General features: G+C 39.6%; 1 protein-coding gene across 1 annotated transcript in view; it reads left to right on the top strand.

The window, feature by feature from the left end:
- The window catches only part of LOC108522830 (chromodomain-helicase-DNA-binding protein 6-like), a gene marked incomplete at its 3' end in the record, with an annotated part of 56,898 nt that overhangs the window by 9,019 nt on the left and 29,481 nt on the right, over window positions 1–18,398 (top strand). The window contains 1 exon segment of the mRNA XM_017863267.1: window positions 7,726–8,246. Within this exon segment, the coding sequence (XP_017718756.1) occupies window positions 7,726–8,246 (521 nt within the window).

Here is an 18,398-nt window from a genome sequence, read left to right as displayed (position 1 = left end):
TCAGTAGAGATAGATTGAAATAGAAATGTTCCTGGACTTCACAATGAAGTTATGTCCTGACAAACCTGTCATCAAGTTGAAAATTCGTAAGTCAAACCATTATGAGTCGGGGACTGTCTATATACTAAATACAGAAAAAGAAACAGAGAGAGAAGGAGACATACAAATGCACAAACAATCGGACAGACGTTGTTCCTGCCCCTACTCTGGTCAGTCTTGCTAATTCCATACAGATATCTTTGCCGAATGGGTAAGTTGCAGTACAATTGCAGCAAAATAAAAGCCGAGGACATGTGGGTTTTGTTTTGTTTCTGCATTTAGTATGTTCCGTAGTCAAATACCTGTTTTTTAAAAAAACTTTCAGAAGAAAGTGAAGGTGAAAAAATAAGACAATCCTAATTTTAATTAGGAAATAACTTGAGCTACCTCAAATGTTGTCCACGAACTGATTTATTAATAGGAACAGTTACCTCTTACTTTGAATTCTCATTTTTATTATTTGAACTTTAAAAAAAGATAGAAGGTTGCAAATTTTATGATTTTTTTCTACTCATTTTTATGTTTAGCTAATTTCTGACACAGAACACCATATTCTCCCTGCTGGGAAAGATAGAAGACTCCAAAGCCAGCCAGCAGCAGGAGTTGGCCAGGCCTTGCTCACTACTTGGGTTTGAGGTGCAAGGAAGTACAGCTGGATGAAGGGGGTGTGGTGGCCTTTCCAGCCCAGGTGCAAAGTGCGCACTTTGTCCTGCACCTCAGTCAAATGTAATCTGTCAGTGCTGGCACCTCTCATTCTGCCTTTGATTCTTGAATCCTTATGATTGGGAGAAACATGAATTGTCTGGTAAAACAGTTTTTCCCATTTGTTACAGAAGTCTGTAAAGATTTTCTATTACATGTATGTGAAAGTTTTCTGTTAAAATACCATGAAAGTAATACATTCTCATTATTGAAATTGTAGATGTCTGTTAAAATTAAACAACCAAATTTGCATAGCCTCAAATGATTACTATTAACGTTTTGTTTTCTTCCATTATTTTCTATGCACAGATATTTATTGCCATTTCTGTTTACATGTACAATTCTATAGACTTTGTTTTTCTCTTTTCCAAATTGTAGATAACTGTTTCATTCAGTAACCACAGGATTGAACTATACCATAAGCCAGGTACTTTTCTAGATACTACCACAGAATCACTGCCTCTTGAAGCTTATATTCTACTCATGGGAGACAGGTAAAAACAAAGAACAAAAAAGAAGTGAAAGCTGCCCATAGTCGTATCACCCACACATAATGATGGTTAACATTTGGTCTGTGTCCTTGCAGACTTTAAAAAATTGTTTTAAAAAGCTAGCATTCATATAGCTAGCTTTTTGTTTTTAAAAACAATGTGATTAGACCATAGGTTTTCTTTTTTTGCTTCCCAAATGTAGGCATGTTTCATGTCTTTTAAACCTCTGTATAATAATGGCTGCATAGTATTATTCCAGATGGTGGGTGCACTATTAATTTAAATATTTTCCTAAAGATTGGCAAACAGGTTATTTATAGCTTTTTTCTCTATTAAACACAATTGTGTATCAGATATTCTTATACATAATCCTTTGGAGTACTTATGTGTTTCCTTTATTTATGCCCTAGAAGAGAAGTTGCCCGGTTTAAAAGGATATCCACAATTAAAATTTTATATTGTTGTGTTATATTTTTCTCTAATTTGGTCTTAAGGTTACTCCCTGGACAGTGGCTATAATTTATAGCCCTGCCCTGATGGGGCCCCAGGGAGGTGGTCATGTGTGTTTACAGTGTGCCTTTCACCAGATACTTCTCTATCCTGGAGGCAGCCTAATGCAAGTGACCAGTGACCAGGTGTCCCTTTCACAGAAGACTTACTTATATTGGCAGACTCCTTGTGGCTCTTGTCTAACCTGTGTCCTGTGTCCAATTTATTCCTACCAAGATAACCACTCTCTAGGAGAGCCCTGACCAGAAGGAGAGTTAGGTTAATGTGTGTCAGTCAGGTGATTTACAGAGAAGACAGCATAACAAAACATGTGAAATAACAGAGGCAGTTTTATTACTTGCAGATCCTAGAGAGAAGAGAGCAGCACACCTCACAGGCCCCATGAGAAGTGAAGAGCTGTCCAGGGCATGCCTGTTCAGTCAGTGTGTGGGGAGCAAGAGATAGAAAGATGAACCGATGGATCAAAGCCTTCATGGGGTCCAGGCCATTACCCATTACCCTAGCAGGTTTCCTGCAGGGAGTTCTAATTGCTGGGTTTAGAGCAAGCAGTTAGAATTCAGTGGAGTCACTGCGGCGTATCTGGGCAGTCCATGCAGGGTATGGGAGTCAGTGGGACAAGACACATAGGTGGGCTCTCTGGCTGTCCCATAGGTGGGTGGTCACCAGGAGGCAGTTGTAAAAGGCAGATATCGGGATTGACCACCTTAAGGAACTGGGAGGAGGCAGTGTCAAGGGTAGAAACTGTATCAAGGGTGATCAAGCTCCACTTCTGGTATGAGAAAGTCCAGTGTACATCCAAAATGGATGTTGAGGCAACATAAAATTGCAAGAATTCACTGCATGTTGCTACTCTGTCCTGCAAAAAAAAAAAAAAAGGCTTTTAATAGCTGATACTCTTGCCAGCAATATATGAGCGCACCATTTTGGTATGTCCTTGTATTGGATTTTTCAAAATGAAAATATAATTTACTATAAAATCCACCCTTTTAAAATGTGCAATTTCGTGGTTTTTAGAATATTGACAAGATTGTGTAAGCATCACCACTATTTAATTTCAGAATGTTTTCGTAACCCCCAACTTGTCTCTTTGAGTTTGTTTTTTTCTGAGTATTTCATATAAATTGTATTATACAATATGTGGCCTTTTGTGTCTGGCTTATTTCATTTGGCATGTTTTCAAGGTCTCTCCATGGTATAGCATGTTTTAGTACTTCACTCTTCACTCTTTTTTTTGGAGACAGAGTCACTTTGTCGTCTAGGCTGGTATGCAGTGGCATGATCTCAGCTCACTGCAGCCTCCGCCTCCCAAGCTCAAGCGATTCTCCTGCCTCAGCCTCCCAAGTAGCTGGGATTACAGGTGCGTGCCACCCCACCTGGCTAATTTTTGTGTTTTTAGTAGAGATGGGGTTTCGCCCATGTATGGCCAGGCTGGTCTTGAACTCCTGACCTCATGTGATCTGCCTATCTTGGCCTCCCAAAGTGCTGGGGTGGTAGGTGTGGGCCCCTGTGCCCAGCCCCACTTCACTCCTTTTTATGGCTGAATAATATGCCATTGTATGGACATACCACATTTTGTTTGCCTGTTCATCTGTTGATGGACTGGGTTTCTTCCATGTTTTGGCTATTGTGAATAGTGCTGCTGTGAACATTTGTGTATAAGTTTTTGTTTAAACACCTGTTTTCAATTCTGTGTGTGTGTCTATCTATGATGGAATTGCCAGATCATTTGCTAACTGTGTAACTTTTTGAAGGACTGTCACTGTTAAGTGGCTTCACCATTTTATATTCCCACCAACACTGTATGAAGGTTTCAGTTTCTCTGTATCCTTGCCAAAATTATTGTTGTCTGTCTTTTTTATTATAGCCATCTTAGGTGGGTATAAAATAATATCTCATTGTGGGCTTGAATTTGGTTCTTTTTTATTATTGAATTGTAAGAATTCTTTATATATTCTAGACACTAGACCTTTATCCAATAAATGATTTGCAAATACTTTCACCGATTCTGGGGATTTTCTTTATGCAGTTGTTCCTCAGCGTCCATGGGGGATTGTTCTAATGCCTTCCGTGAATACCAAAATCTGAGGATGCTCAAGTCCCTTATTTAAAATGGTATAGTATTTGTATATAACCCATACACATCTTCTCGTACACTTTAAATCATCTCTAGGTTACTTATAATACCTAACATAACACAAATGCTACATAAATAGTTGTTGTAGTATATTGTTTTAAATATGTATTTTATTGTATTGTCATTTTAATTGTTTGTTTTCAAATATTTTCAATCCTCAGTTGGTTGACTCCATAGATGCAGAACCTATGGATTTAAAGGGCAGACTGTACATTCTTGATAGTGTTCTTTAAAGTGCAAAAGTTATTTATTTTGATAAGTGTATTAAAGTTTTAAACGAAAAATATTTAAATTCCTTAATTACTGTATTTCACATAAAATATGCTTAATTTTAGGAAAATTGAGGGAAGTCTAATACTATCACTTTATTTAATTTTTCTTTCAAAGAAAGAATCATCTTAAATTTGGGAGCAGGAAATGTCATCACAACTTGGAGAGTATCTTCCCTTTCAACCTTCTATCTCTATATATACCTGTTTGCCATGCCAATATTTGAAGAAACATTTAAATGGCCAGTAAATACTGTTTATATGAATAAGAATGAAAAGCTGTCTCTCTCTATCCCTTGGGAACTTGGATAGAGAACAAGACTAGCTTGGAAGCAGCTTACAGGCAATGAATGTCAGGTAGCCATGTATGGATTCCTTACAGATAGAAATCTGTGTTTCCTGACCCAGAACAAAAAAATACAGTGAAATATGCTTGTTTAATTTTTTTTTAACCTGATGTACTGAAATTTACTGGTTTTTGCTGCCTGAGTTTTAGCATATTATTTCAAGGCCTTCTGTTGAAAAGGTGTGGAAATGGTTATAACTGATGAAGAAGATTATGTAACAGATACACTCATTTTTCTGGATGATTTTCTTAATTAGAATCTGTTTTGACTTTCAAGTTCTTGAATAATTGTTAAAGGTTTGTCTGTGGACCTCTGGGAACCACTGCCCAGGGCCGTAACTTTTTCATCAGTTCCTAACTCCTTTTCAACTGACCTGATCTGGTTTATTTAGATTCATGTCTTTAAGTGTCTTTTCCAGGAATATTGTAGATTGACAATTTTGAATCACAGAAACAGGTTTTTTACTAACAGTGCAGTTTTTGAGCTAGCATTGTTGCATGTGTTACCCGCGGACCCTCTCCATTTCATTCTTGTTTTCCTAGCTTCTTGTCTCTATTTAAATTGTTGTTATAATTTGTAAAATATTTTTGGCACCTTGTGGCCCATCATCTCCACCCTGTTCGTTTTAGGGCCAGTTTCAAAGTGGTACTTTAATGCCCTTGGTAGAAGCTGAAACAAAGCTTTTATTTAGGCTCTTTGCCTCTCCCCCCACTGACCTTGAGACACATGAAAGAAATTATTTTTTGTCTAATATTTTTTAATCTTCAGCAAATATATTTTCATAGTTCCCAACAAGGTGCCTTAAAAATACAAACATTTCTGGTAGACTTTTCAATTGTAATTTTATATATTTTATTACTAGTACCTGCTTTTTCATCAACAACTACATGACCTTTCCCAAAGTGATTGCATATGCCATCACATTTAACTTTTATTCTTATTTTTAAAAGATAGAGTCTTGCTCTGTTGCCCAGGCTGGAGTGCAGTGGCACAATCATAGCTCATTGTAACTTCAAACTCCTGGGCTCAAGTGATCCTCCTGCCTCAGCCTCATATGTAGCTAGGACTACAGGTGTGCACCACCACTGCTGGCAAATGTTTTAAAAATTTTTTTTTGTTAGAGATAGGGTCTTGCTGTGTTGCTCAGGCTGGTCTCTAACTCCTGACCTCAAGCGGTTCTCCCACCTCAGCCTCACAAAGTGCTAGTATTACAGGTGCGAACCACCATGCCTGGCTGCATTTAACATTTCTAACCAAGTTTCATCATGCTGGTCTCATGGCCTAGCAATCATTGTAGTTCCCTGGGAGGTCATACAATGCTCAATGAAATGAGTGTTAGCTTTGGCCAGATGGATAGTTCAAATCTAAACTCCTGCACTCAGTAGCCGTTGGCCTTGGGCACACTAGTTAACATCACTAACCTTCCATTTCTCTGTGTACAAAACTGGCATCTTTTTATTGACCCTGTGGGATTGTTATAAAGATTTAGAGGTCATGAAACATGCCTTGCACAAGCCCTAGTGTACCCATATGGCATGTTTTCAATAAATGTTAGCTGCTGCTCTTGCTATTGCCTAAGGATTGAATACCCCCTTACTGCCACCTGATTCTAGCTTATTTGGGGACCCCTGTCCTTCAGAAAAGAGACCTGGACGTGAGATATGAGCTGAAAAGACAGGGTCTCACTCTGACCTTCAGAGAGCTGCCTCGGTGGGAGTAGATCTTTTATGTTATCTTTGAAAGCCTAAGAAACCTGTGACTTGTCCTTTTTCAGTCTGTACACCCTTGCATGCTCAGCAAAAACTTGTTCCTTGAGGGCCAGCTGTCCTTGGCACAGAATTCAAGAATCTCCCGAGGACGGCTCTGCACTTCACAGGAGCTGAGCTTCACCTGGATACCTGTCACCTCATTGCTAGATTTCTTCTTGCCTTTTATTCCATTAAAACAGTTTTAAAATTGTAGTAAAAGCATATGATAGAAAATTGACCACCTTAACCATTTTTTTTTTTTTGCATTTGATTTTAAATTCCTTTTGTCCACTTAGCTCCTTTCCCAAGCCATCTCAAGTGCTCAATCAGTAATGAGACCATAAACTGAATTATTTTCTTTTTTTTCTTTTTTCTTTTTTTTAAAGTAGTGAGTCCTGCCGGAATGACCAGTTCTCTTTGTGTTTAGGCTTATGAGGCTGGACTGTATTGATATGATAAAGATCTCTTCCCCTCCCCACCCCAAATCTTTCTTTTCTTTCATCTTTTTCTCCTGGGATTCTCATTGTTATGTTTGGGAGCATTGGACTAGGGAAAGAAACTGGAAAAAACAGAAGGGGAAATACGCAGCTGAATGTTACAGTCTCTGTAACTACCAGGGTGGGCCAGGAAGTCTGAGCACAGAATGGATAACCGGCATACTGAAGGGAAAGCCACCTGGGCAACTGTCTGTGCCCTTTAGCACATGCTGGGCCTCTTGTAAAGAGAACAGGTTCCTCACAAATGGTGCTGTTTCTAAGCCATCATGCAAAGATGATTGTAACTGTCTTCCTAGAAAGCCTGCTTATCCCTCCCAGGCTCTCCTTAAGTTATTTCTTTGTTCCAGACCAAGGAGAAGGTGCTATTCCTTGAAACTAACACCCACATTGTTACCGATTATCACCAACCTTAGCTTTGTTATGAAATTGTAAGTATTTTTTTGCAACACCAGACCTGAAAGAATGAGATATAACTTCTATACCCAAAGGGATGTTTTCTTAAAAAGTGGTCACTTTGGGGGGCTGTACTTTTGTTTGTTGGTGCTCAAAAACAGCTTTGCAACTTCCATTTTGGGGATGCCTTCAGCACCTGTGACACATCCTTTCTAATGGCATCTATCACAATAAAACTTCCTCCTATACAGGTAGTTTGGTTTCTGCAATTGGCCAAAGGTTATTTGGTGCTCAGTCTGATGGCTAGATTAGATGATCATACAGAACAGCACAATTTTTAGTTAAAATCAAAGGTGTATCTTTGGATGATCCTGATTTAGTATGCTAACAACACGTTGGCACAGCTCCCCAAGTTTAAAGGCCGTGTATGTCCTGTTTGCCACTCTGTCTCCAAGGCCTATCACAATAGGAACTAACAGAGAGTGGGAACTCAGTAAATATTTGTTGAGCAAATCCATGTATTCAAACTGGGTAAGTCTCTTTGTATGAAGTATGCATTGGAAGGGTAATATGCTTGTTTCTCTTTCTTTTACAGTTGTCAAATTTAAAAGTTTTGAATCACTCCCCAATGTCTGATGCCTCTGTCAATTTTGACTACAAATCTCCATCCCCATTTGACTGCAGCACTGATCAAGAAGAGAAAATTGAAGATGTTGCTAGTCACTGTCTGCCCCAGAAGGACCTATATACTGCTGAAGAGGAAGCTGCTACCCTTTTTCCTAGGAAAATGACATCCCATAATGGGATGGAGGACAGTGGAGGAGGAGGTACTGGAGTGAAGAAGAAACGGAAGAAAAAGGAGCCAGGAGACCAAGAGGGTGCAGCAAAGGGAAGCAAGGACAGAGAGCCCAAGCCAAAGAGGAAACGAGAACCGAAAGAGCCAAAGGAACCCAGGAAGGCCAAGGAGCCGAAGAAGGCCAAGGAGCACAAGGAGCCGAAGCAAAAAGATGGGGTAAAGAAGACACGGAAGCCCCGGGAGGCCTCAGGCACCAAGGAGGCCAAAGAGAAGAGGAGCTGCGCTGACTCTGCAGCCAGGACGAAGTCCAGGAAGGCCAGGTACATTCCTTTCTTCCTTCTCTGAGCACTTGCCTGTGCCAGTGCAGAATGATTTGCCTTTGGCATTGGCCCAAGCCCCTGGGCACAACCTTGCTGCACTCTGTGGGCCTAAGCTTCATATCTCACCTGTATAGGATGGGGAGCAGGGATAACCCCTTGGTGCTAATGCAAGGGACTGTCCTTGAAGGTTGCTGTTTTCTCATTGCATTTCTGAAGTCGCGGCATTTCAAAAAAACATTTGTGTTTTTAGGATACTCCCAAGAATTCCCCACCCTCTTCAGACTCCAACCATTCTTTTTGGTCTTAGTACTTAGCATTCTTTAGTTGCTAGCTGGTATCCTGCCAGATGTGTAGATGTGCCCCCTATATCCATGTTTATGTGTTCTTTGTGTCCATATTAGCTTTCAGCCAAAAATGAACCACCTTTCTTACCTCCTAATGAGAGAAAGATAACCTTAATTAATACTGGCCATGCAGTTTCTTGCCATTCCTTTTGGACAAAAAGGAATTAAAATGTTAACATGCACAGGGTGTAAGGGAAGTGACATCCCAGGTGTGATACAGAGGGCAGTGATTTTTGGAACAGCAGTGGTGTAGAGTGGCAGAGGAGCTGCTGTGAGGAGGATGCACAGTCACGGGAATCAGTCGTGCAGGAAGCCCAAGAGAGCCGTCGGTATGCACAGAGTTCCAGATAGTTGAGGACTGACTAGCTTCCCCTAGGTTCCAAGCTCTGAGTGCAGGACCATTCCTGATCTATTTATCTAGTTCAATGTCTAGCACAGTGCCTGACACATTGACAAGTGCTTAGGAAATGCTGAGTAAATGAGACCAGAGCAGACCATAATGACTTACAGCGAGACCAGAGTGCATAGGTACAGAATCACTGTATAGATCCTATCAAGATAGCAAATGCATTCGTTGTGCAGGGAACTCAATATCTGTCATCATATACAAATATGATATTTCTCATTTTGTTTCTAAATTCCTTGTGCAGAAGTTTATATTTAGAATTTTGAGGAAACACCAAATATATGACTCCTATCTTAAGGAATTTACATGTCTAAAATCTAAGTGCAGAGGAAAGTTAATTACATTTATCTATGTATCTATTATTTTAGACCAAGAGCACTCATAAAAAACACAGAGACTGATGTGGATACTAACAAAACATAAAGTAATGAGGCTATCACACCTGTGTTGGTCAGGCATGAAGGAGGTAATTTTAAGAATGCATTTTAAGTGGTGTGTGTTGCAACCTGGAGTTTACTATATGGTTCACTTCTTTTTCAGAAGGACAGTTTGTTGGGACCAGATGGATGGTTTCTTAATCCAAATTAAAAATTTGCCTCATAATATTCACTCCCTTCTGTCTGGCAGAGGATTTCATCGTTCTTCTACCAAAGAAACTTGGGTGGGATCCCAGGAATGTAGATTACAGAAAATACCTGTAAAATACCTTACAGAAGGTCAAGAGAGAGGTAGACAAAACTCAGGATTCTGCCTAACTAAAACCCTACAGGATTTGTTTCTTAGTGAACCTAGTGAGCATACTCTAATCTCCAGTGTGTGGATGGAGTAGCAGAGTGAGTGACTGTTCGACCTCTGCAAATAGTTTTCATCTCCAGATTACTTTGGAGGAGCTGAGGTGGTACTTTGGGGTAATAGCATATATAAAGAAGGAGGATCGGACATGAGCTAGTGTGGCGACTTTTTATTATTATTATTACAGAGAATAATAAGGAGTAAAGATTGTGTTTGAGAATTTAGGATAATTAGAGGAGGGTTTTATAGCCCTAATAAGGAGTCTTGGTTTGTATCTAGAAGACATTAGAAAGCCATAGGTGTCTGAGCCCACTTAGCCACTGGTTTCTGATTGCAATTTTAACAACTCTTCTTTTTTTAAGGAATTCATGTTTACATTGTATGAGGTCTGAAACAAAGTGATGAGTATGCAAACATTGTCATAAATTCCATTTTGGGGGGAATAAGGAGGCATTTAACTAAGTGTTGGATGCCAAATGTATAGGCAAAATCAGGATTCTGACTAGTGAAAATGTACAGGCTTTGTTATATAAATGTAGCAATACTAACACAACTTGATTTGATCTAATTAGGCTGTATGAAATATAAGTGACTTGGAGAAGTGCTTGGTAGTGTTTTCAAAGGCTGCTAACTTAGAAAACAGCAGAACCTTTTGAGGTTTAGAAGTCCAAGAGACATCCTGTTAGAGGAGGTTGACAGAATGATCATCTCTTTAAAACTGTGGACAAGTTACATGAGCTTTCTCTCTCTTTATTTTGGAGCTATATTATATCAATCTGTAACATAATAAAAGTCTTCTGTGTACTCCAGGGTTCTGGACTGGTTGATTGCTTCTCTTTTATATCTTTATAAAATTGTTTTGGTTCCTTTAATTAGTGATCCTACTGGTAGGCAGAAGCAGTTTTAGATATGAAGCATGTTAATTGATTTAAAAATACGTATATGTATTCACACACATACATATATATATGCATATGTTAGTAATTAAGCCTTAGTTTTTTGTTCTCTTTGATTTACTCTTGCAGATTGGCTCAAGTACATGTTTTGATTTAAGCAGATATCGATTAGACCCTGGATAATACTTGATGGTTATAAATGATTCACTTAATGCTTGGATTACTGTAGGAGCTCCACAACTGATTTACGGGCTTCTGGCCTTTTCCTCCTTCAGTCCATCTTGCCAGCTGCCACCTGGCTAGTCTTTCTGAAGCACTGCTATTGGCCCCTTTATTTATGTTGGCAACAGTGGTGGTGGTGGTGGTAAATCAAATCGCCTTTTCTCCCTTTTCAATTCTAAATCAGTTGATAAATAGTCAATAGAAATGGGCATTCATTTATCAGCTCTATTATTGGTAAACTGGATTGAAGAACATTGATTAGCTTGTGGCCACCATCAGACTTGTTGTTCCTCCCTCGGTTGAGTTTATCTGCCAGCACTGCAGGCACTCGGAAGCAGAGGTGGCGGTCCTGGGCCATGTGTGCTCCGTTCCTTCTTCCAGTCTTGCTATTTGGGTATTTCCCCAATCGGGGAAGTAAGATAAATTTGAAGAAAGGTGGAAAATATATTTCCAGTATTTTTCAGTCCTTGGGAATAAAATATGCTTTTCCTCATGAAAACATGGAGACAGGGAAATGGGATTCCCTCAGCAATTTATAACCGCTTAGAATCTTCTGATTGTTCCTGTTGCCCCCTGATTGCTCCTGTTGCCTCCAGGACAAAATCCAGACTCCTTCCTCTGTTATTCAGACCCTCTGGGGTCTGACGTCTCCCTCCCTTTCCATCTCTGGCACTGTACCTCGCCAACTCAATTAATCTCATTAGCTCTTAAAAGGTCCTTGACCCACTTCTCCTTTGGATTGCTCTGGGTATTTCCCCAGCTCTTATCCTCTCGGTATCCCAAGTCCTTTCCATTCTTCGAGTCTGAGTGCAAGTCTAAGTTCAGATATATATCAGAGTTCTGCTATATATCAGTACAGATATATATATATCAGAGTTTCCCCAAACCAGCGTACCCGTGTGTCCCCTCTGAACTTCCATAGCATTTGGAGCCTCACTTTTCATTACAAATCGTAACCGTAGACCTCGGAAGGCTAAAAGATACTTAGTTCAGCCCTGTTGTAGGGCCGCAGCCAGGGAAACGGAGACCCACAGATAAATGACTTGTCTAAGGTCATTCACAGATATGTGTTATAAACTCAGGCCTGATTCCCAGTTTTGTATGTTTGCCTCTAAAACAGGCCACTTTCCCCATCATTAATTACGGTTTTCAGGTATGTGTGACTTGTTTTCCTCAACGAAAGTTAAGTGTCTGAGGTCAGGATCAACTTGCCTTGTGCCTTTTTATGTTCCTGGGGCTGGTCACCAGAGAGGTTTGTCAGGTTCACACATGATATATATCTCTCTATATTATATATCTCTCTCTATATAGATATAGATAGATAGATAGATTAGATAGATAGATAGATATTTCTCTATATATATAGATATAAATATATTCCAAGAATGAATGGATAGAGCTCTTCTCCTTGAAAATAAGACCTGTATAAGGTATCTTATAACTCCCATTGTTATATAACAGTAGGTAATATATCCATTTTATAATTGAATGAAAGTTCAAAAAGTTAAGTAACTTGTCTAAGGCACAAAACTAGTGAGCACCATCCTTGGGATTTGACTCCACGTTCACCTGATTGTAAAACTGACTTTTCTCCCCTTAGCTGTGTGTCTTTATGTTTTGCTAAGGAAGATCAGAAATGGACGTGGGGAGATTTCAGTGTCAGAGGAATTGGTTTTTATTTGTAGGAAATGGTCCCTCTTCTATAGAATTTCAGTTTGCATACTTCATGGTATCCTTTCAAGGACTAAATGTCTTCAACTTTTTCCTTTGCTGTTTATGTTTGCATTTGAGAGGCAACAAACAGATTATTGAACATGTCTGCTCTAAACAGGTGATAGGTAGAGTCTAGCAAATTTTCCTTTTCAAGGATGATATTAATAGTGATCAGTATTCATTTATTGCTTGAGAGATAAAAGCCTAAAATTCTTAAATAGGAGAAGTTTCAATTGAAACTAGTGTCTCTTCCCTCCAAATTATTATTATTATTATTATTATTAGAGATGAGGTCTTCCAAATAGCTGGGATTACGGATATATATCACTAAACCTGGCTTCTCTAAATTATTTTTGAGTATGAGTTTAGTTCATTCCTTTATTGTGTAAAACTTAAGCAACAAAGAAAGCTCCTTCAGGAAGCCAAGTTAGGCTCTGTCATTTTCCTGACTCTGAAATTAAAATTTCATTTGGTATAGCTTATATGCTTATACTGTTTTTAAAATTATAGTGCCTTATTCCAGAGAGGATTGGAGCCACTTGCCTAAGAAGACATACACAGATGTACATGTGTGTGTGTATACATACGAACATATACACATACCTATGCATACATACCTGTACATGGCCAGTATAGCTGGAGGAGGGGATCAGAGAGGCAGGGGTCAGATCATGTAGGGTCATGAAATGTTAATAAGGGCTTTGGGAATATATTGTTCCCAAAATTGTTCATTATATTGAATATAATGTTTCAGTCTTAGAAAAGCAACATGACAGTTTCTCAGAGAAGCTAAGTTTTTACCATTTGAGAAAGAAATTTCATATTAGGGAACTGTTGTAGTTCATTTTATGTTGCTATAACAGAATACACAGACTGGATAATGTATAGTGAGCAGAAATTTATTTGGCTTACTATTCTGGAGACTGGGAAGTCCAACACTATGGCGCTGGAATCTGGGGAGGACCTGTGTGCTGCTCCTTATCCCGTGGCCAAAGGCAGAGGAGCAAAAGAGGATGAAATGTTACTCTAAAGAGAATGAGAGAGGGCTGCTCTTGAGATAATCCACTCCTGTGATAACAGTATTCATCCATTCATGAGGCCAGAGCCACCTGACCTGATCTCCTCTTATTACACCCCAACTCCCGACACCACTGCATTGGAGATGGGGTTTCCAACACAGGAATTTCGGGGGACAAATTCAGATTATAGCAAGAACTGTTATGCAGTGGATTCTGTGCTCAACAACAGTTTTTGCATCTAATGCTTCTAAATGCCTGTGAATTTCATTTTTGGGGGGGCACGGAATCTTGCTGTCTCGCCCAGGCTGGAGTGCAGTGGCACGATCTCGGCTCACTGCAATCTCTGCCTCCAGGTTCAAGTGATTCTCCTGCTTCAGCCTCCTGAGTAGCTGGGATTGCAGGTGTGTAGCACCACACCCAGCTTATTGTTTGTATTTTTAGTAGAGATGGGAGTTTGCTATGTTGGCTAGGCTGGTCTCGAACTCCTGTCATCAAGTGATTCGCTTGCCTGGCCTCTTAAAGTGCTGGGATTACAGGCATGAGCCATGGTGCCCAGCCTGAGTGTTGCTTTTAAAAGCTAGGGTCTTGAGTTTTGGTGTTCGTGTTGTCGGTGAGGGCAGAGTATAAGCTTTGGGATTTCCACACATATCAGAATGGTTCATATTCTTTTTTGCAAGTCAAGAAATTAGTGTGCTGGCCCAAGTGGAGGTCTATCTACCTGGATCTCTGGTCCTCAGACTTTGCTGTGCCTAGGGAACTACCTGGAGAGCTTGTTAGAAAAGTGGATTCCCCAGAGAGAATGATTTATTAGGTCTGGGGTGGAACCCAGGAATCTGCAGTTCAGAATTCTCCCAGGTAATTAGAGTGTGGCTGAGTCTCAGATTATCCTTTGAGAAACATGTTTCCCAGGTGAAAGATCACAGGACAATGGAGCCTGTGTAAGTTTTTATATGTAACATCTGCTAGGAATGGAAAAGCAAAAAGAGGAAAAGAAGTGGTTGGTGTGATCAGCCCCATTTTCAGTTTTTCATCCCCATTTGTTTGGTTTGTCAACCCAGAGCAGATTTTTCTCCCAAATCCAGCATTTTACCTTTTTTTGCTTTCATCTGTGATGACTGCTTCTGGGAAGTGTTCAACCCCAGGCCTTCTGATTATATAACCATCTGAGCTGCGTGGTTGCCGCTGAGTCAGCTGATAACTGTGTGGTGCAGGAAGAGTAGTAAAGCAGCTAGCTTTCCTCCTCACAGGCGCTGGTGGCTCTTTCTCGTTTATTTGAAGGTCAATCAGCTATCTCTGTTTAGAGAGATCTTTATTGAGGCTCATTTCAGGTTCAAGAGATTACATTAATGGGGTTCTTTCTGTTGGGAGACCTGTTTTTACATTGTGACCATTTATTAGAATAAAGAAGACATAAAGGTGTGTATGAGCCCTCAGTAGAGACCCTGAGCTTGGAACCCATTGGACTTTGTGTTAACCAGGGAAGAAATCTAAGTGGTAATGTCAGAGACCCACCTTGGAAGCTTTGTACTGAGTCTTTATTTCTGTTTTTTTGTTTGTTTGTTTGTTTGTTTTTGGTTTTGTTTTTTTTTTAGAGCATCAGAAGTGCTTACTTTGTGGCCTGGTGCATAGTAGACCTTTACCAAATCTATAAGGGAACAGTTGCTAAATAATAATGCTTGATAAATGCCTACTCATTTATCCAGTATATTTTTAGTGCCTCTTCTGTGTCTTGCTTTGTTTATGAGTTGTTGTTTTTTTTTTTTTATAGGGAATGCAATAGTGAAGGAAGCAAGGTGTCAGAAGTATCTGTGAGCCCAGTCATTGAGGTACCTTTATGAGTTTGAGGTACTTTTCACAAGAAGCAACCTTGACAAGTGTTCAAGAAACAAGCAGAAATATAAACAAATGAAAAACCTGGTATAACTGCTTACAGAGTAGCTGAAAGGATTTAGAAGATAAAGAGTATGTCATTTCTGGTTTGAGGAGTCCCTTGGAAGAGGAGACGAGTATTGAGCCAGTTGTTAAAGAAATTTATAGATGAGAAAAGACTTAAAGCAAAAGGACCAAAAGACATTTAAACAAATGTTCTTTTTAGGGGCTTCCAGATTTTAAGATGGTACATGCAGCCTGCTTTCATTTTCACTTCTCCAAATCTTACTGAAATGATAGGAAGAACAGAGGGGAGGAAATTTTTCAAAGATGAGAGCTATTACTGAATTTCTGGACAAAGAAGTCCACTGGTATCATACTGGTGGATAAATGGTATGGAGGGAGTCCCAGCTTAGAGCTCATGCAGGCACTATGTTTGCAGCAGAGATAGAAGTGCTTTCTCCTTGCAATGGAGCAGGCAGCTCTGGAGGAGCGATTGGAGGCAGGCCAGAAGTGGAGGTGGCTGATTAAGGGACTGTCTGCAGAGCGGCTGTGTGGTTTGTCAGCACTAGGATGAACTCAGGCAATTACTCTACGGATATTAGGCAGTTTGCCCTGGGGAAGGGGCTAGGGCTCCATATAAGGAATGACACCCGCAAGAAAGGGGCACAGAGCACTAACTTCTCTGCCCTTCCCTGCCCATACCCTAAAAAGTGGAGGGAGGTTCAGCCACTTGACAAGTCTTGCCATGTGTGCAGAGTTCTAGGCCAGGCTTCATATTCAGGGGCGAGGCTTATAGAGAAAGCAGTTTACTCGGAAGCAGAGGAGAGCCTCACCAGGCACCTGTAGTACCAACCTAGTTGATTTTCAATAGGAACAGTCTACTGAAGAGCACAAGACCATAGAGGAAAACGAGCAGCATAAAGCAGGAAAAGGAAGAATGAAAGAACAACTGTCATAAGAAGAAACAATTCAAGGAAAAGAATGAACATATTTTAAATTAGCTCTTCAAACTGAGAATATTTTGTCTGCAACACAAGAATGGGTCATGACAGGGGAGCAATCAGAAAAACAAAGAATTAATGAAAATTTAAAATGTGGTTGTCTCCACTAAAAGAGTTCAAAGAAAATAATGAGTAGGGACAGAATCGGGGAGGTAAAAAAGATCTGAATTCATCAACTTTCCTATCAGGGTGTCAGTAGCCATTGCTTAATGTTGATAAATAATGAACTAGAAGCATGAACGCATCAGAGAGGCATCAGTCAAAAGCGATCCTTTCTGGGGATTTGGAGCACTAAGGATGGGTTATACTTTTTATTTGAAACTCTTCTATACTTTCTGAATTTTATTTTCAATTGCTTTTATTACTGAATTACTTGGTAAAACTCTGCTTTTCATCTTAAGAGGAAGTAATCTTTTTGTTTCCATTTTACTAGGATATTACCCTCTGTAATCTCTGTTTTGAAGGTGTTGATACGGTTAAAGGGACTGACAGGGCAGATTTAGTTCACAGTTTATCTACAGCAGATTATATCTGTACCAAAATAATTAGGGTTTTTTTGTATTTTTTCTTTTAACTAGTATCTTTAAAAAATCGATAGCAACTCAGTTCTCTATGTAGGCTCAATTAATACGGGCATTATGGAAAAGCTGAATCAAGTGTGCAAATGAGCTTTTTCAAGGTGATAGCCATGTTTTCAGTATTGTACTCCTGGGAAGAGGATCAAAGCCTATAGGAAGGTCAGTGCTGGAAGCTTCTCTGAAGCGTTGTTGCTGGAGTGGAGTAGTGGTTCCTGGACTGGACTCCTGAGTCTCTACTTGTCTTTGGAGGTAGTTATTGGGATCATGAGCTATTTTCAGTGGCTGTAGTAGTAACTCATTCTTGCTGTAAGGCTCTGATGGATATTTAATAAGATTTTAATTTTAAAATGAGAAGATGAATCATTTTGAATTAATACATCTTAGTAGATAAGAGCTTTCAATACCTGGAATCCACGGGGACAGAGCCATAAAAGATTCATAGGAGTACAGTGTCATGACATGTACCCAGATCTTTTCCTCGTACTCAGATTCAGCACTCACTTCCTAACTCTCAGTTCTAGCAAAGAAACCTGGAGGTTAGAAACTGGAGATATGGTTGCAGAGAAAGTTTGAGAAATCCTGTCTACCTAGTGCTTTCATATTTATAATGAAATTTTCTATTTGGAAAGCAAAAAAAAAAAAATTTTTTTTCTAGGACGAACTACAGAAAGTAAAGATGCGCACAGTCTTCTTGGCTGATAAAGCCACGTGGAAGACAGGATAAAAGCTTTGATGGTTATAACTAATGGTTGTCCTGCATGTATGAAATAATTGATTGGGAGTTTCTTGCATGTCATAAATGCGTAGTAGGTACTTTCTTTAAAGTGGAGATATGTTTGATTGTAAAATCAAGTTTGAATAAAAAAATAGTTACTTTGACTCTCAAAAATGTTATTTCTTCCTTTTTTTCCTTGCAAGTTAGTCTAATGCTGAAAGCTATTAATAAAAAAGAGGATTATAGAAATAAGATTGCTTTGATTCAAGCCCCTGTGCCATTAATTGGTGGGAGTATTAGGCATTTGTATTATTCAGAACTCTCTTGGTTATAAGTAACATAAACCCAATCAAATTAGCTTAAGTTAGAAAAAAATGATAATGAGGTTCAGTGGCTTAAGGAATCAGAACCGGGAGGTTTAGTTGAGACCAAAGCTGTTTGTCTCCAGTGACCCCCTGAGCCTGTCTGGGTGCCACTCCATCCTTTGCAAATGCATTCCTCTCAAGGCTGGAATCATGGCTGCCCGTAGCTGTGGGCTTACAGCTTAACAACTTCATGACGTAGAAAGAAAGATTCATTTTCCTACCCACTCCT

Source organism: Rhinopithecus bieti, unplaced genomic scaffold (assembly GCF_001698545.2).
Source record: "Rhinopithecus bieti isolate Rb0 unplaced genomic scaffold, ASM169854v2 scaffold_70536, whole genome shotgun sequence".
Classification (NCBI taxonomy): Eukaryota; Metazoa; Chordata; class Mammalia; order Primates; family Cercopithecidae; genus Rhinopithecus; species Rhinopithecus bieti.
Note: the sequence above shows the minus strand (reverse complement) of the source record. Positions and strands in the feature narration are given on the sequence as shown.